At 34.6% G+C, this 20,561-nt stretch overlaps 1 protein-coding gene across 6 annotated transcripts in view; it reads left to right on the top strand.

Moving 5' to 3' along the window:
* U4-U6-60K (U4-U6 small nuclear riboprotein factor 60K) overlaps positions 1 to 20,561 on the top strand; it is a 76,184-nt gene that overhangs the window by 35,343 nt on the left and 20,280 nt on the right. For 5 of the 6 annotated variants that reach the window (XR_011333072.1, XR_011333073.1, XR_011333071.1 and 2 more), the window contains exons 7-10: positions 3,430 to 3,645; positions 8,701 to 8,808; positions 13,052 to 13,220; positions 17,342 to 17,500. Coding sequence is in view for 2 of the 6 variants with exons in the window: in XM_069831035.1 (XP_069687136.1) it covers positions 3,430 to 3,645; positions 8,701 to 8,808; positions 13,052 to 13,220; positions 17,342 to 17,485 (637 nt within the window). In the remaining 4 variants the exon portion in view is untranslated. Of the gene's footprint in view, positions 1 to 3,429; positions 3,646 to 8,700; positions 8,809 to 13,051; positions 13,221 to 17,341; positions 17,501 to 19,395; positions 19,551 to 20,561 lie in introns of all 6 variants that reach the window. The other variant, XR_011333074.1, reaches the window with a different exon arrangement.

Genomic DNA, 20,561 nt, shown 5'->3' with positions numbered 1-20,561 from the left:
GTTATTATGTTATTAGTGAATAATTTTCCCAAGTATAGATTAAATCGATGTCAATTTAAATTTGCGAGAAAATTATCTGTTGTAAACATCCCAAGCAAGTCAGATATAAAGAGATTTGTTATAAGTTCGGTGTTGAACAATAAAACAAGAGAAGAACCGTTTTAACAGCAGAGAAATTGGACGAAATTGGAACAGGATTAGAAAGAAGTTCAAGAAAATCTCTCATTCGTCTAAGACAGGCATGCAGAACTGGGCAGCGGTTGTGGCAGACGTCACAAGCTGGAATACGTCATTCATTCCTTCCTTTAACCCCATGTGTCATTGCCATGGTAGGGTAGAGGGGATTTGTATTCAGTGCCTAGTGCTACATGGATGCGGATGGATCATGGAGACATCATTCATTGCCGGTGGAATGTGAAAGGGGAACCAATGTTTTCCCCATGCTTCCACTCCCTTTCTCTTCCAGTTCTGCATCCCTGGTCTAGGAGCATAGTGTACAGTTTCACATGTATCTGCATACTGCAACAAAGTTACTGAAATTGTGACTGTATAAAGTTTCATTGGTTCATAGACTGAATAATCCCAATAGCAACATTAAAATCCAGTCTTATAATTGGTTTCTGCAGTCTGTACAGTGAGGTCACAAAGTGGGCGTACCCCCCATGTATTACGATACAATGATGGGGATGGTTGATTGATTGATATGGACATGTACCTGATATTTTAACGATCCAAAACATCGATATGAAGACTTTCATTTTCATAGCACAGCTGAATTCTGTGCCATGTCTTGACATGTTTTGTGAAGATGATCAAGGTTCACTTTGTTGAAGGCATCTGCCACAACTGCTCGTAATTGTGCTGTTGTGTTATTGCGGTGATTTCACACTTTGTCCTTGCTAAACCCCCAGAGAGCATTATCAGGTATTGTGAGGTCGGGACTTCTTGGAGGCCAGGCAAAAGGAGCTTGGTCATCTGCAGATTCTCTTCCAATCCTCTTCTTTGAAGGTTTCGTTAATGGGCCAGCCTACCAGGACAGCTTAGTGAATGCTTGTTGCCACAATTACAACAAGCTGGTATCGAAGACACTGTGGTTGATAATTTCCCAGATTGTCTGATTATATTACCCATGAGTATCTTTTCAATTCTTGCCGCCAATTATGATGTGACATTTTATTGATTTTAACTAAAGTATTATTTGAAAATCATTATAGAAAGAGTCAGTTACTTTCTTTTGTTCTTCTGATGCATATATAGCTTGGCGGTTGATTCTATATTTTGGTGTACGTATTCTGCTTTTTTTTCTAGCTATTGCCGCACTTATTGATGTGTAAATATTTACGCCTCTATTATTATTATTTTTTTTTTGCAATTGTGATGAATATGAATCCTATTCTGAGGGTGGGGCACAGTTTGCTGATGTTCTTTATTTGATATGAGAGAGAACGTCATGCGAATCTGGAAAATGGCTAAAGATGAAAACTCAATGGATGCAGTGCTTGAAGACCACTACCGGTATATATTTTACAGGTATAATGTTATAAGCTCAGAGCTAACTATCATTGAAGAATTAATGTAAATAACATAATTTTTATGCGGCATATTTTTTAATGTTACTACTTTGTTCCACTGTAGTCAAAAAGTGGTATTGTATTCCATGTCACTATAACCATAATTGTTGATGGTTATGATGGCTACACAGGTGTGCATGAACTTCATGTTGCTTATATGTTAGTTACTGTTACTAAAATTTGTCTACTACTATCTGTCTACACTCTAATAATAGTTTATTTTCCAATCGTGACAAAAGCTGTTAATATTTATCAATTTATGTGAATGGCAAGGAAGTTGAATACGACAATACTTCTCATATTACAGAGACATTATTATGATGTGAGGCGAGAAAACGGTGTGTTACTCGTGCCCCACTCCCTGCGCAGTCTGTTAGAGGTGCGGCATGTAGAACCTTAATCAGCATATGACATTCACTGTAGTCACAAGTCATGTTACAAAAGTCTTGATTCTTCAAGTATACAAAAAGGTATAAAGTTGAGTGATTATTGTGTATTTAGGTAATGCCTTCCAATAAAGTCTCATTGTGTATCCGTATCAATGAGGGAATTACGGTGTATTTTTGGTACGAGACTAATAAGTAATCATTTGCGGGCTTCACGAAGCCCAGATCTAACACCCTGTGATTTTTATTTGTGGGGTCAATGTTGTGGAACTGCAGAGTGTTGTTCATTTGTTTATCAGAAGATGTCACTTGTGTGTGGCGACAAGTGGGGGGCCATTTTCGGCAATGACTGTGAGCATGGTAAGTCCAATTTATTTAACATTTATTGTTAGTACTGTTATGTATTGTAGAAGTGCCGGAGAAATGGTTACGCGGTCATTGGAAATCATGCTAGCAGTGGGCCATGATTTACCCACCTTTTCTCGCCTCAGGTCATAATAATGTCTTTGTATTATCAAATAAATGGTTAAGTTGACTGAATAAGTGCAATAAATGCACGTTACTCAATTTACATAATGGGAATGCTGTTGCATGTGAGTAGTTCAGTTTCAGTTTTATGCAGAAATGGAAATGAGAGATACTTCGTGAGCAATGCTCTTAATGTGGTTGAAAAATAGGGCACTGTTTCCATAAGCTGGGGAATTTATAATAACAATCTAAAGCAAATTAACTCAAAACTGTGAGAAATATGTAATTTAATCCAATATAATGGAATATATGCAGAAAATTTAATTGGCCAGATAAATTTATTGTACACATTACAGCAAAATATCCCACACACACTGACAATGCCTATTTATCTACTATAGGCCTACACTAATTTTAAAAAATTGTGTAATAACAAGTAGTTTCATTTGCAGTCCTTAGCAATATTACAAGTATAATGCATATTCAGTGCTACATTGTAATGAAACCTTGTTGCATTAGGATTGAATGAAATGATAAGACAGCACGTTATAACTGTCCATATAGAAGACTATCTCAAGACACAATAGTTGATGTTGAAATTTCCTTAATAACAAATTTAGAGAAAACATTAATTCATCATTTTTATAGGAGTCAAGAAGGCATTAAAAGGCATATAATAGTCCTTATTTCCTTATACTGGTTAGAATGTTGATATAGTTGAGAAACATAAACATGTTACTGCGAAAAAACTCAAATACCACCAAAAATATAACAAAAAATTAACATTAAGTTTTAATAATTTAATAAAAATATTGGTCTTGGAAACCAAAAATAAGGAATACCTTTCAAAACTTCAGAGAAAAAAATATAAATATCTTTCCATTAATCCCCAAAATTAATATTTTAGAAGAATGCTGAGCAGTCATGACAAGTGTATGTATTGTGCTTATATGTTACAGTCTCGTCATTGTTTGTAATCTATTTCCTGTTTTACTTTTTTCCAGTGAAGATCCATTGGCAGATGTAGAAGGCCATGCTCCACACCGTGTTTCACGACTTGCCTTCCATCCTTCTGGACGGTTTCTGGGTACATGTTGTTTTGATGGTTCGTGGAGATTATGGGACTTGGAACAGTGTCAGGAAGTATTGCATCAAGAAGGTCATTGTAAGCCTGTTTACTGTATCTCGTATCAGATTGATGGTTCAGTTTGTGCTACAGGGTAAGATCATAAAATAACATTAAAAAAATCTACTCTTATCACTCCACTATTCTCCTAATTTTCGCTTACTCCAAATAATCATTTCAGTTACAGTAGTAATGATGGTGGTAGTGATGGCGACGGTGACAACCTACACACTACCATTTTCTCTCTCCCTACACACTAATCTCTGCCATTCATTTGTATCGTTCCCGTTCTCTTTCCTCATATTTTTATTCCTTCTCTTGCTCTTTTCCCTCCAGAAACTGCCCCCACCCCCACTATTGGTTTTCCTGTTCTCTATAGATCAGTTGTGGAACTGTTTCGAGAAATAAGTTGTTTTCTTCAAACAGCATACGGCACATCATTCTTGACCCTGCTACCTTCACCTCCTATCAAACAAAAGCAACAAAGAGGACCAGAACAGAAGCATAGTCAACAAGCGACTCAGCAACAGAAGCAGTGGCTTCATTGACACCTTCAGGCTTGGAAGCATGACCAATCTCACTCAAACTTTCCCACCTATCAAGTATCTGGTCCCATTAATCAGCCACTCCCCCTCACTCATATCTCGGCCCATGTCACTGCTGTCCCTGATACCCTGAAAGAGATGACTTGCCAACGGCGTTTGGACTGGATGCTGAGTCCAATCCAGGTCAGACCATGGCCACCCTTTCGAATGCCACCTTCTACCCCTGATCATCACTCTTCAAGGTGGCAAGGTGGCTACACTGCCTCCTTATGAGTGGCCAGATCCCCACTGAAAGGCCTTCTTGGATTCGGTTATGAAGGAAGTATAAAGTCTTTCATTGCTATCAAAAAAATTAATCACAATATAATAGTAGATGCAGTAGCAGCAGCCTTTCAGTTGTACAGGTGATCCAGAAACTTTCCTCTTATGTTGTGAAAATTAAGTTATGGTTTATTTAACGATGCTCGCAACTGCAGAGGTTATACAAAGCTATTATTATCATATATCCCACGTCAGCCGTGCCCTGCGTGGTTTCCGCCGAGTGCATAACCATTTCTCCGGCGCTTCTCCAATATATAACAGTACTAACAATAAATGTTCAATAACTTGGACTTACCATGCGCACAGTCGTTGCTGAAAATGGCCCCTGTTTGCCGCCACACACAACTGACATCTTCTGATAAACGAATGAACAACACTATGAAGTTCCACATCATTGATAACTTGGATTTCTTCTCGTATATAGTCTTTTAGTTCATCTATAGAATGAGGATTTTTCTTATAAACCCTACCTTTTAGTGTCACAGGATGTTATATCTGGGCTTTGTGGAGGTCACAAATTATTACTGATTAGTTTTGTACCGAAAATACGTCTCAATTCCCTCATTGATACAGCAGCTGTATGAGTAGTGGCAGAATCTTGTTGGAAATAAACTGACAGTCGTTCTGTGTAGGAACACTACTTTTCTATTTGATTTTCGATTCTTCACTGAGCCTGTTTCTTTAAATCTTTTAGCGAGTCGTCTAATTGTTTTGGCAGAAGACACAAGTCTGTTTGGAAACTTTATTCGAAATTTTCGTCTCGTTTTCGCACACGACCTTCTGCCTTTTATGTACGTATTGTACACATACACACATTCACACAGTAAGAATTTGTTGCTAGGCATTACCTAAATACACAATAATCGCTAAACTTTATACACTAATGTTGTACACTTGAAAAAAAACCAGAGTTTCGTTACACGACTTCACACTGAATGTCATATGACTATTGGAGCTTGATTGTGCGGGAGAAACAGCACCAGCGGATACCACGCAGGGCGTTGCCAGCCAGCTGCTCTTTTCTGGAATGTATGATAATAACAGCTCTGTATCAGTGTCGTGGTGTGCCGGAATTTTGTCCTGCAGGAGTTTTTTTACATGCCAGTAAATCTACTGACATGAGACTGTCGCAATTAAACACACTTAACTGCCATTGACCTGGGCCGAGATCGAACCCTCAACCTCGAGCACAGAAAGCTAGCGCTGATATGTTGTGAAATTTTGTCTTGGTAGTGGTAGTGATAGTGGTGATTAGGGTTGCCATCTTTCAAGGACTGCTGGGCTGGACAAACTCCCCATTCATAAGTATTGAGGGACAAACCGATTCTTCTAATTCGGTCTATTTTATATCATCTCAACAAATGAATAAGAGTCAATTTAAAATCAATATTTCCCATTTAAACATGAAAGTAATTTTAAAATGAAATGTTAATATTAATAACTTAAGCCTGAAAAATGCCTTTTATCACACTTGGGGGATTTAGTGAAGAATTGTTTTCAGAAAATGGGAAACATGGAGATACTTGGTAGGTGGGAGGGGTTGAGGGAGATTGGAGGAAGATACCCTGAAAGAGATGACCTGGCGGCGGGATTTGGACTGATTCCAGTCTGCATAAGATTTACTGAAAAAAAAAAAATGATACTAAGGAATATGCTACTGGAGTTAAATCACAGCTGTGAGTAGTTTCAGATGAAGATAAATGTGAACAAGACGAAGATTATGGTTGGCAGAAGAAAAATAAAGAAGTTACTGTAAATGTGCAAATTCAAAATGAGGTAGTGGAACAAGTAGAAGTTGTTTTGTATACTTGGAGTGTACTATAAATAGTAACATGAGTCAGAAACTCCAAAACAGGAAAGCAAAGGCAAAGGAAACTTTGAGTAGGAAGAGGAACATTTTCTGCAGAGCTTTGGGGAAAAAACTAAAGAAAAGACCAGTGAAGTTCTTTGTGTGGAGAGGAATTGTATGGGACAAAAACATGGACGTTAGAATGAAGTGAAGAGAAATGACTGGAAGCATTAATTGAAGTATGAATATGGAGAAGAATGGAGCATGTGAAATGGACAAACAAAGTAAGAAATAAAACTGCTAGAAAGAGTGGATGAAGGAAGAATGATCCTGAAACTGATTAGGAAGAGAAAAAGAAATTGGTTGGGTCACTGGCTAAGAAGAAACAGCCTACTGAAGGATACACTAAAAAGAAAATGGTGGACGGGAGAAAAGTTGAGACCTGAAGAAAATAGGAGTCATTCCATGTCAACTTAACCAAAGGGTGTTGCTGAATCATCACCACCAAATTGGCCTTTTTTTTTTTTTTTTTTTTTTTTTTTCCAGAAAGTTTGTTCAAATTAAAGAACTTGTAAACCCCACAGGAAAAGTATTAATTGGAATTAGTTTAGGAACCAGGGCTGTTAAAACTTCTAAAACCCATATTTTTCGACTAATATATAATTTTTTGTTAATGACAACTGTGTCATCAGTCATTGCATTAATTTTTATATATTTTATCGCTAAGTGTTGTAGTTCCTTAATGAAAAAAAAAAAAAAAAAACTTGTTTCTAACACTGCTTATTAGACATATAATAGGCAAGAAACTTTTCCAAAATTTTGTGAAAATATTGAATTTTAGACATTTATTTTCTATGTACGAACATAAAGTCTAGTTTTTATTTCCAATGCAATGGAATCTATATACTGTATTGTACAGTACATGTATTATAGGGAAAAAAACTGTTCTAATAAAGGTAACCAGAATGGAGATAAGATGCTCAGAAACTGGAAAAAATTACAAAAAATCATAAAATTGGCTTTCTAAACTGTTAAAAAATCAATATCTGGTACCTTCAACGAATATCATTTTAATATAATTCTCACACTTACGAGAGTCTTATGTACATAGTTTCATCTTCCATCTCAAGTGATATAGGTACTTGCTACATTTTTTTTTATTAACAGTGTTTTTTAATGTATTGTAACTAACTAACTTCAGAGCATCAAATTCTGAATGTTTTAAAACTCTGGAAATTACATTATTGATGATGAAGAAAACACATACAATATATTACAATTATAATTGATAAAAATGTCACTACATTATGTTTCCTGGTGATATTTAACAGCGATGATGTTGGCTCACAAACAACATAGAATATCTTTCATCAAGTCTTTCTACCAGGTACCACCATTTGATTCTGAAATTGTACAGAGTATATATTTAAATCCAGCATGTATCTATACTGGTAGGCCAGAAGAATGAAGCAGTTGAAGCTTTTGCTATCATACACATATGCTATGTTATGTTTTCTTCTTTAAAAAACTGGATGCCTGTTATGTGTTCATATGCATATTGAAAAATTTTCAACTGGACATTGTAAATTCGTTTTAGCTGCAAGTTGTTTGACTGTTCCACAAATTCCATCATATGCGCTCTTGCCATGAACTTGATGCAAAGAAATGTCTTTTAACCTCTATACTAAAGAAGTCTCTTTTTATGGATCAGCATACTTGTGAAATTCTTAGTGTTATTATACTAGCAGCACCGGTTGGGAGAGGTTGTATTCAAGTATCAGCGAACTATTTAATTTAATAATGATGTATTTAATTTTTATCTATCTGCATTTTGCATTAGCTCCTGATGTGTGTAACTTGTTTGTGTTGAATAATTGCTTTTATGGTCCAGCATACTTATTAAATTCTTGTTGTTATACTAGCAGCACCGGATGGGAGAGGTCGTATTCAAGTATCAGCAAAATATTTAATTTTTATCTATCTGCATTTTGCATTTGCTCCTGATGCGTGTAACTTGTTTGTGTTGAATAATTGCAAGTCATTTTTTTGTTGCTGGAATTTTTATGGTAAGAACAGCATAAAAATATTGTTTTTTCAAAATATTATTTTTTTATCGTTTGCTTTATATAAGAAAAATGGCTATGAATAATATGGCATCTTTTCTCGAAATTATAAAAATAACAAATAAAAAATACCTTTCAAATCTTAATTTTTTTTTAGATAAAAGATGTAGTGTTAAAAATATCTGTATAATTTAATAGACCTAAATAATGTGAAGTTGGTCACAGATAAATCTGGAGTGACCCAAGTTCTCTACTCATCAACTACTGAGCTAGTAGAGGTTCTTTATACATTTAGTTAATTTGCCAGTCATTTTTTCCACTGACGTCAAAAGTTTGCTTTACTCATTTTCTTAATATAGCTTTAGTCGTTTTTTTTCATTAAATATATTATAAAGTTACAGTTTGAATTACACATTTAAATACTTTTGCAGTGGATTGGATGCCTTTGGACGTGTATGGGATCTGCGCACAGGCCGTTGTGTCATGTTTATGGAAGGTCATCTCAAGTCTGTATATGGAATAGATTTCTCTCCAAATGGGTAATTAAGTTTTTTTATTATTTGCAGTTTTCTGTATTAATTGTTGCTGTGTTAACTTGGTTGGATGTCGATGCATGATTAACAGTAAGTATTCACATTGACATTGGCATGTTGTAGTGTGAGTAATTCACTCCATCCCAGTTGCAAAAATGTTTTGTCTATCTCTGTCTGAAAACAACTTATATTGTTTCATGAAAGTAAATCCTTTCGCATGAGAAGATATTGGTGGAGTGTATTGAACAAATTTTTCAGTGAACGTGATATTTAGTGTAGTACTCTGGAATATGAAGAGAAGTAATAGGTATTTTTCTTAAAATAAATGATGTGAGTCGCATGTATCTGTTGCTTTCTTATGTCCAGTTTGTGAATTACATCATGTACTCTGATTTAACATTTTTCCTTAGAGACGAGACCTTTTAAGGCTTATTTTTTATATTTTACTATGTGTAACATAAGTGTAAGTGTTGTTTCCTGCATGTATGACCTATATTGAAATATAAAATTTTGGGAATAAGCAGCATAAAATTTAAGGGTTTTTAATTACAATTGGAGAACTATTTTTTTCTGGATATTTGCGACACTACTTTCGAAGTGCATTGTTTAAGAATAGAAAATAGAAAACACGTAATATTTTTAAATTGCAAATGAAATGGAATTTTTCTTGTTAAAATGATATTAGTGACGCAGTTGTATTGCATATTAATGCAAATAAAATTAGTTCTAAATATATTTTCCTGCTGTTCCCTCTTTTCGTATTTTTATACTACTTATTTGTATAACTGCTGTATTGATAAACATACTGTACTACTAATGTGTTTATATTTCAGGTTTTTTTTTCCCCCCATAAGTTATATTTTCTGTTGTGATATTTGTTTATCAGTCAAGTGGAGAAGTGTGGTAACTACTTATGCAGTACTGATATGCATTTTACTAATGCATTTGTATAGTTAAGTGCTTTTATAATGTTGTTGTTGTTTTCTAATGCCAGGCGTTTGACAATAAAGTCATTTGACCTCTTGCACGCCAATATTTTTCAAAGATATTATCATGGTCAGCCACTGAAGCACAGATTTTGAGGTGTTCCGAATCCATTTCTTGGTTTGAGTTGCACAATGGGCGTTCTTTTATAATGCGAATTCATTTTAATTTGAATTTTCTGCCTAATATTGAATATCTTTATTGATTATGCTTTGGTTTCTAAGAGATGATATTATAAAAGCAGTTTAAACCTCAGATAGTAGTTGACTTCTAGTTTTCGATATTTTTGCATATTATAAATGTTAATGAAAGGTTAAAGTTACGATTAACTCTACTCTGAATGCAGATAATGGATGTATTTGAAGAAATATTAACAGACGGTTTTGTGGTACATCAAGATCAGTAGTAAATCACATCAACTTCTTGGACTAAATTATTTATGATATGCAAGAAAAACATATACTGGTAGAGTTTGGACAAATCTATTTTTTCGGATCTGAAGGAAAAGGTTTTGTCTACTTGCAATTTAAATAATTCATTATGAAATGAATTGAAATATAGGGATCACTCTTTAGATTTATTTTACTGTATAAGATAAATTAACTTTTGTTAACTCTGGGTATTCATAATGTATTGTCTGCAGACAACGAAAATTTTCCCGATGTGACTATTAATAGATGGATATGTGTTGAAGTTATTGTAGAACTAAATGTTTATTTCATATTTTAAAACCAAATGCATATACTATATAACATTGTCGTATATTGTTGTCACTTGTAACACTATGTAATCTCATTGAAGTCAACTAACTTTAAAAGAATTGATAATTTCAACAATGGATCTTTAATGATTTGGTGTTATCTTATTGAGAATTTAATATTTATTTAATTTGACCAGCCTCATGGGCTAGTGGTCAGAGCTTCTGACCACAGTTCATGAGATCCTAGGCTCGATTCCTGGTTACAACACAGGGACTTTTTCTTAAAGGGGAATGTTCCTGTGTTTGTCCACAGTCTGGAAATTAGTTTGGTCTCACATTTAAGACCTCTCCTGGCATTTATAATCATCCTATCATAGTATCATAGGGGCAGCATAACTCCCTCCTTCCAGGTGCCCCAACCTCAGAAGTGGGTTACAAATAAGCCATTGCCAGGAGGAAGCAGAAATGTTAAATGACAATCTGATGGTATTGGAAGGGGGGATTAATTTTATTGTTAATAATGTTCTGACAATTTTAATATTACAGACTATCATTAATAAAATGGTCCTTTGCAGAATTACACTACACTTTCAGATTGAAAATCTATTGTATCGTTATCATCTATTGCTTAGAAGCCCATGCAACCTACTCCGACCATTTCTGTTATCAAAGAATCTATCTGTGTTACGTTATCTGTATAGGATTAGCAACACCACTTCCTGTTTTATATGTCTCAATTTTCTCTGCAGCATATATCTTCTTCGCACACTTCTTCATTTTATCATACTTAATTTAAGGTTTTTTGTTGTTGATCATAGCGTACAACTACTGCTGCTGTTGATTTCGTTATGCAGTAGGCCTATATTCCATATTTCCTCATTTTGTCTCCACGTGGAGACATCAGTCTTCTTTCAGTCTACTACATTGTTGCATTACTTCACTGAATTTAATAACAACTTATGAATAGTTTCAGCCTCTGAGAAAGGAGTGCATCTCTTTGTATCCGGCATTTTGTTAACAAAACATGATTTGTTTCTTATTAATAACTACAACAATGTTCAGTTTAACTTCACGAAATATTTATGACATACACTCAAAAGTTAAACTCTTAGTAACAGATAAATTTACGAACTGTTAACTTTTCTTTATAATACCAGTCATTATAAGGTAACTGTTAATGAGACCATGTTAAAACCTTCCATGAAACTGCGTGCATAGGTCTCCACAATAGATAGAAATATATAAAAAAAAATAGTAGCCCATAGAAACTGTAAGGTTACGAAATTTAATTTTGAATACAAGATTATAAAAAGATTTGGTAGCTCTTGGCTTTGCCTAAATTTCATTCACTCAGTTGGTGTTGTGTAGTGTGTTCACGAGCTTGGTTTGCATGTCACGTGACATGATAGGAATTTACGGAATGTGGCAATTCAGTTACTCTCCCAAAGTGTATACTATTATTTCTTAATGCAGTACATCCTTACAGTTATTATGAGCAGCGAATTTTTTTATATTTGTTTCTCTGTTATGGAGATCCAACAATGCACGCAGTTAGAGAGGAGATTTCACATGAACTCATTAACAGTTTCTTTGTAAGATTTCAGTATTACATTTGTAATAGTAAACCAAATTCCATTATCGTAAATTATCTGTCAAGCACGTGAGCCATCAGTTGAAATATGATGGAGAGTAGAAGTGATAAGTTATAAGCTTGTACTTACTATTTGTGAAAAGGAAATTGTACCAGAACAGTGAAAGGAATCCATAATTGTACCTATCTTTAAGAAGGTGGAAAAGACTAAACTGTAGTAATTTTCGAGGAATATTACTTTTATTGATGTCGTACAAAATTTTGTCCTATGTTCTTTTGAGAAGATTAACTCCTTATGTAAATGAAATTATTGGGGATCATCAATGTGTTTTAGGCATAATAGATCGACTATTGACCAGATTTTTTTTCTCGACAAATTGGAGAAAAAAATGGGAGTATAAGGGCACAGTACACCAGTTATTCATGATTCAGCAATGATACAAGTTAATAATTACAGTCTAATATTTAAAGAACATTCGAAGATTGATGTAATTATAAAAACACAAGTTGAGTGAAATGATGCAAACATACCAATAATAATTACAAAATAATATAAGGCTCAGAAGTTACACTTAATGAATTTGTAAGTGGGCATGATAGCTGTACATCACCCCCATGTGGAGCAAATAGTGTTGTGACAATTGATATTAGATCAGTAAGATTCTTAGAAAATGATACTTGTTTGGAGTGTGTATTGACACAACCATCAAAGGTTAGAGAACTTACAACTTCCATTTGATGAACTGATAGCTAATGATAATTCTGAGTGAGCAGTATGTATGGAACTTTTGAGGCTGTAAGCAAGAGAGCTAAGAGAGAAATGATTTGGTCAGGCTGGAAATTTTCCGAAAAATATACAGAAAAATTTTCCATTCCAGAAAATTGTTCTTTTCATGTCAATAGTTGTATGTAATTTGATGTCAGAGAATTTAGTTTTCTAACTTCGATTATTATGTCTATTTTAAATGTTTTAGGTATCATATAGCAACAGGTAGTGAAGACAATACTTGCAAAATCTGGGATTTACGACGCCGGGCATGTCTTTACACAATTCCCTCGCACATGAATCTTGTGTCACAAGTGAAATACCAGTATGTTGGAGGGAATTTCATCTTGACTTCGTCATATGACAATACAGCTAAGGTAATATTACATTATGCAGTACCAGTATTTATAATTGCTTCTGGAGGTATTTGTGGTCAGTGTAGTGCTTCTCTAATTACACCTTTTCCATTCTGTTGTGACAATAGAAAGTAACTGACTATCTTTGTGTCTCACTGAAAAGTCTGCAAATTTCATCTCTTATTTTTATTTGTTTATTGCAATGTTAATAAGTAGGTAGTACTTTTTGGAGTTTAAATAACTAATATGTTTTACGAAACTGCCACTTTTATACATGATAATATTTCAAGTATCAACCTTGTTCCGTGAATGCAAAGATTGTAACTCGTTCAGAAAGTGGAAATTGTCAGTAAATTAATACATTTATTAAAATTTTGTATGTGTGTTATAAGTCACCGTGTAGTTAATTAATATAAGACGTACATTAAAAAGAGGAATTATGTGAGTGAGTAATATAGGAATATAAGTTAAGTAATGAACTTTTACCTATCGAAAATAATTTGAGGAACAGTTGTCTTCAAGACCAGTAAATATAATACATCATATAATATGTAGGGACACCATAAAGTGGTGAATAAAATATATCAAAGCCAGTGAATAAAATACTATAATTCGTGAAAAAAATTATCATTTAAATATGTAAGTCGTAAAAAAGTCGTTATTTAAACATGTAAATCATGAAAACAGTCTGTATTTAAATATGTAAATCTTGAAGAAAAAGTCTGAATTTAAACATGGAAAACACTTTTAAAAACTTGGTAATAAAACACTCATTCTCCTACAGGCTTCTTCAGTATTAGTGAAGTTGGTTACACACGGGATAGAGAGAAATGTCACGTGAATATAAAAAAAAAAATTATTAGGCATATGTTCATTTGCACACTGTGATATGCCACTTGCTCTGAATTATCAGAATATATTATTCCTTAGTCTTCGTTGCATACTCTTGTTGAAAATGTGGAAGATATCTTTTACACATTTCTTCTTATTGTATGGTTGTCGCAAGAAAAATAAAGAAGGCAAACTTGCGAATTCTATATGAGACAGTAGAGCAAGTGAACAGCTTCATATACTTGGGTTGTACTATAAGCAGTCAGATGAGCTGCAGCCAGGAAGTCAAAAGGAGGATAGCAATGACAAAGGAAGCTTTTAATAGAAAAAGGAGAATCTTTTGCGTACTTCTGGAAAAAGAACTAAGGAAGATGCTAGTGAAATGGCTTGTGTGGAGTGTGGCATTGTATGGAGCAGAAACATGGACATTACGACGAAATGAAGAGAAATGACTAGAAGCATTTGAAATGTGGATATGGAGAAGAATGGAGCATGTGAAGTGGACAGACAGAATAAGAAATGAAGTTATGTTGGAAAGAGTGGGTGAAGAAAGAATGATGCTGAAACTGATCAGAAAGAGAAAAAGGAATTGGTTAAATCACTGGCTGAGAAGAAACTGTCTACTGAAGGTTGCATTGAAAGGAATGGTGAATGGGACAAGAGTTCAGGACAGAAGAAGATATCAGGTGATAGATGACATTATACCTGTTTTTTTTAAAGATGAGACATGACAGTTAAGCAGCCAAACTTGGAACTTCAAAGCTATGTTGTCAGTATGGACTACCATACTGCCAGTTGATGGAAGCTAGCAATTAACATTAAGGTGGCTGACATTAAAACATTAATTGACAATTGACGTGACGGTAAGAAAAAAATACAAAAATCGACAGAAAATCAAAGATGAAATGTACCAATGCTAACATTGTGTGCACAATAAATGTCGCCAAGAAAGTTATTAAGCACTCGCCATGTGGGAATGGTAAGTTTGGCAACTCAACCGTAGTTATCATAGCAACAGGCCTACCACGCTATGTGACATTCAGTTGTTTTTCCGATCACAATGCTCCTGTCATGTCCCATCTTTAAAAAAAAAACAGGTATAAGCTATGTGGATCATAAGTGGAGACTAAGAGGAAAGCAGAAAATTGGAAAGATTGGAGAATGCTGGGTTTGCAGTGAAAGACCTGCTCATGAGCAGAACACTTATGTATGTGTGCTTAAATGTGGCAGGCTTATGCCAGTAGATTTACTGACATGTAAAATAACTCCTGTGGCACAAAATTCCGGCATACTGGCGATGCTGATATAACTTCGGCAGTTGCGAGCATTATTAAATAAAACATAATTTATAATTTTTTATAAGATCTTTAGACTTCTTGTAGATTGCACCCAGTCATGACTATTGACGAAAGAAGGAAAGAACTAAAAATGGAAAGGTTGTATTGGTAGCTCAATTGACTTAACAATGACTACAGACCTGACAATGGCAGAGTTGTATTTGTGGTGAATAAAGCGAAGTTTTCTGAAGGATTTTCTTGGTATTCTGCCATTTCCCTGCATTATTGGATAGATGGACGGATGGATGGAACATGAGAAAAAAAATTGGAAGAAATATTTCTTCCTCTGCAATAAAATCTGCCAATTAATAATCTTTTATACATTACTTTTTTATACGTGTTCTACTGTTAGATAATTCAGATATTCAATTTAAGATGTTGCAATTAAAACTTGACTGAAAATAGTGATAATTTAAGTATAAGGATATCTTTAAGTAAGTATGATAGTCTGCTTATAATTCTGTACCAAGTTAGGAAGACCTGAAATAGTTGGGCTATAAGTTACTATTTGGCCAGTTATACTTAACATTCCAATTTTATATCTGTTTGCTTCATTTTATACAGATCAGTTTGCTATTGAAGCACTGTCATAGTAATACATAAGGTGACCATCTGTCCCGATTTTTTCAGGACGGTCATGAATTTAGATCACTTGTCCTGGAAATTTTAAGACATTTCGGGATGGCAGTTTGTGCCGGATTTTGTCAAGACGTCATGATTTGTTCCGATTTAGATTTTTCTGCATTCATAGTCATGTTTTTAAGGGATGTGAACTGTAAAGTTGGCAATATAGTCAGTTGTCACTACCAGTGTTGGTAGTATGTCTTATTTACTTCAAAATTGAATTGAATATGAGTGGTAGCCAATGAAAGAAGCAGGCAGTGCGAGTATTCCAACATTCTGTGATTGGATTGGGAGAGATTTTATGAGCCATGTGATTGGCTAAGTGACTAACGTTTTCATTCTGCGTGATGTAGTAGCCTGCCACTGCAAGTTTGCATTTTCATATGACTTATATAAGTACTCTCCTTCTCATCAGTTGCCATTCTAAGAAAACATCTACTGGTAGAATCAACAGTTACACTAACAAAGTAGAGAAGCCAACCGTTAAATTCCCACAGTCTCAAAAAAGCTGTATGGAACACAGCTAGAAATTGGAAAACATGCAACTGACGAAGCTTTAGTTCTCTTTAAAAAGGACCAACTATAGATCCGCCTTGGTTTGATGCTGAGTGCTGCAAATGAAGAAAGAAGCTATCAAACTCTTGCTCAGAGTACGAACAGATATTTCCGAGTAAAATCTAAATCTCTATGCAGAGAAAACGAAAACATTATTATAAAAAAAGAGTGCTAAACACCAAGGAAACTAATTTCATAGAAAAATAAGGAAAAACCCAAGCTCAAGAGGCTTTAACAGATACACCTTTCATGCCTTTAGAAGGAAGCCAACCAAACTGCCACAGAATTCCCAATGGAATCTTGCAAAAAAACATTTCTCCCTTTTTCTCAACAGAGGCAACCTAGCCATTGCAGACCAAATAAAAGAGCCGAAGTCATACGACATAGGGGAAGTAAGAGCAGTAGAGCTGATAACCATAGCGGAAGTAAGAGCAGTCATTCTCAAGGCAGAAGACTGGAAAGTAACTGAAATTTTTTATAAAAATCTGAAGGACATAGCAGATCAACTGACTTCATTCTGGAGTTTTTATATTATTATACTCATGTACTTCAATATGTTTTTATTGTAGTTCTGTTTATTTTTATTGTGCATTTATATTTCTGACGTAAATGTGTGAATTTTTACAGTATAACATAAAGAAATTGCCTGTAACACTAATAGTAATATAATATAAAGAAATTGCCCATTACACTTAACAAGTAATTTGTAATTGAAGTTATAGTCAGTTTGCTGGAAAGAATTATCTTCTGCAGATTCATAAATATGGGTTCTAGATTAAATATGGTATTTTGCAGGTATGGTCAAATAAAACATGGCAGCCACTGAAAACTCTATCTGGACATGATGGCAAAGTGATGTGTGTGGATGTGTCCCCTGACTCGCAATACATTGTCACATGTTCTTATGACAGAACATTTAAACTTTGGGCACCAGAGTGAAAAATTCAATGTAATGTAAGTAATTTTATAATAAAATGTCTTTATTCAGCTAATTTGTTTTCTCCAAATGTATATATGATGACTTAGTTATAAATAAATATATTTGTCATAAAATATCTATGTTAGTGGAAAATGTGTTGACTTACTAATTTATAACAATACATGCATGCAGTGCCTTTTTTCTAGAGGAGAAGGTGGTAGAACTCTTGTAAAATTTATTGGAGTGCACGGTGAGATGATTACATTGGAAATTCAAGGCCTAAACAGTGTTAAATAAAAATCATGTTAAAACATTAATAACCCTTATCTATTTTCACATTTTTAATGCACCTTTCAGAAGGAATACAAATTAAGTCCATGTTAGTATAAATTGACTCAGTTTGGGTTAACAAAGTAAGAAGTTGATTTTCATTTACCAAACTACATATCAGTATCCAAAATATTAGAAGATTTTTCAGAGTGCAGTCATTTCTTTGGTATTTTTTATCTTTCCTGTTATGCTCTTTCCTTATGACGTCTGTTGCAGCATGATGGCCTTTTAGCAACCAAGATTTAACACTGTTTGTCAGGGTTGAAGTTGATCAAAGTAAGCCCAACAATTCTAATAAGCAAGTTCCTCATGGTGTTAGCAGGATTGATTTCAGTGGAGAGACAATTAAGTTGAGTAAAAAGAAGTCTCACAATATATTGACGGCGCGAAATTCGAATATTTCTCGGTTGTCTGATAGAAAATATAACAAGAAAATGTGGGTAAGCTGCATCGGAGAGACAGACGCAAGTTTTATGTATGAATACATTGCTGATAAAATTGCTGTTAAAATAAACGTCAGCAGTGACAACATCTCTTCTTTCCAGATACACTATATCTTTACTGTGCTGGGACTCTTGGGAGTAGCCATCTTGTATACATTGAGAGTAAACATGTTGGTTGCTATAATAACCATCGTGCTGTATCATTTGCTATTAATTGCTTATATTCCGCTCCCATTTGCGCTGCATATGCCTCGACACGACATTGTGAATTTCCTCACTTCATTCAATTTCACTCGCGAATTTTTCCAATTGAACTTCTCGACTGCTGTTTGTTGCTCAATTGAGATTGTAGCCTGGTTCATTACAAATCGTTTTACACTGCTGTAAACTTTCTATCATTTTACATTCTCGAGTTACACTGCATTGGCTGCCGCATGATCTGCCAATTCGTGCATCAACTTCTCCTCTTCCATGTATTGCTAGATGACATCACCTGCTCCAATTCAACGTCACATTTGACACAGTAATCCTTCTGTCGATCACCAATTACTTCATTGAAATATGTTATGTAGTTTAGAAACTATAGACGCGACAAAACTGGTCTGAAAATGTGTCAGTCGACTTTCTGGGATGGCACCCTAGTACTGGACTGAACTTATTCACGTTCCATCAGAAAAAAAGCAAAGCATGCATGTATAACCTAATACCTATGACAGACTAGAAGCATGCTGTGAAAACAGTTACATCATTGAAAACAAATGCATGCTATTCAAACTCGCTTGTAGTGTGAAGAAAGATAAATTGGAACAGTAGTATATTCGGCTGGTAATCACCAATGTCATTTTTGCGCGAAGCACACGTCACTAATCCATCACAGAATTTCAAGATGGCTGCACACTAAAGCAGCTGAAGTAATATGGACACTAGTGAGTTCCAATATTTGTGAGACTATGGAAGAGCAGTGGAACATACATAATGAGATATTGAATTTGGAAAAATTTAACTCTTGTAACACTCACATTGATAATACTGCATCCGTCCATCAGCTTCTGTATTAGTGTTGAATGTGATTCCGACACTAGTGGAAACAGTGTCACAAGTCATCAGTTAATATTACCAGCTAATGTCCTAATACCAATATTCGACTTCTTCCACAGCAATCAGTGACAAGTAGAACATATTTCGGAACATGTAGTCTACCAGAAAGAAATCGTACTTGACCTATCTGTTGTATGGGGCCAGTATTACTTTAACGTGCCACCACATGCTCTCTCTAGTATTGGTGTGGGCGCCAGCTGTCTCACCAATGAAAGTAAGTGAATGATTGACTGTCGGGTGCATATATCCCTCTTCTCTCTGTAATCACTGTTTTACCCGAAAGTACAAATTGCTTAATGACAGGAAAGAGTTTCAGTGGACCAATCAGGGACAACAAGAAATATCTTGCCACTTCCTCTTTCGAGCCTCCTCAAAGACCCACGATTTTATTTCCTCGTACCAATTTACTGTCTCTGATTTCAATGATCTCTTTAATATTCAAACTATTAACAAATAATAATAGATCACTTTATCTCATGGATGTTTGGCAACACTATTGTGTGCTTCAACTTCTGACCTGACTACTGCAGGATGTAAGGGTAGGGACATCGTGAGAAAGGTCTGATATTGACATTGACTACATAACTGCCGTCACTGCTGCAGAGAAGGAGTGTTTTTGTGCATTGGCAAATGCTACTGTATTTACTGCGATGTTGCAATTTTTTTCTAGAAACAAAGTCAATTTCGTACTAAATAAAAAGAAATAACACAAAGTGACAAAGGAAAATTCTGTTCCTTTTGTCTTAAGAATTTACTCTGTGAATTTACTCTGTTATTGCATACCTTTCATTCTGTGTATATTATTATATAATTGGTTTTTTAATGTAGAACAATCTTCTGATAGTCTTTTCTGTTCCTTATTGTAACACTTTAGTCTTTTCTGTTCCTTATTGTAACATTTTACACTGATCCTCTTCTAGATTTAATATATTCATTACTGCTTGTACATTATCCTTCCAAGTTATAGGCCTTTCTCTCTTACACTTCCTTTGGGGTATCCATTCTAAAACACTTCTTAGTATTCTATCTTCTTGCATTCTTTTACATGCCCATACCATCATCGCAGTTTTTTCTCATCCAAAATTGTGTTGTAGATTTTATTCCCATCATTTATCTAATTGTATTATTACTAGTTTTATCTTTTTTCGAAACTTTGACTGCTCAGTGGCAAAAGCATATTTCAGTTGCAATGAAATCAAATTAAAATCGATAAAATACAAAGAAT

Source organism: Periplaneta americana, chromosome 7 (assembly GCF_040183065.1).
Source record: "Periplaneta americana isolate PAMFEO1 chromosome 7, P.americana_PAMFEO1_priV1, whole genome shotgun sequence".
Taxonomy (NCBI): domain Eukaryota; kingdom Metazoa; phylum Arthropoda; class Insecta; order Blattodea; family Blattidae; genus Periplaneta; species Periplaneta americana.
This window is presented reverse-complemented; position numbering and strand designations above follow the sequence as displayed.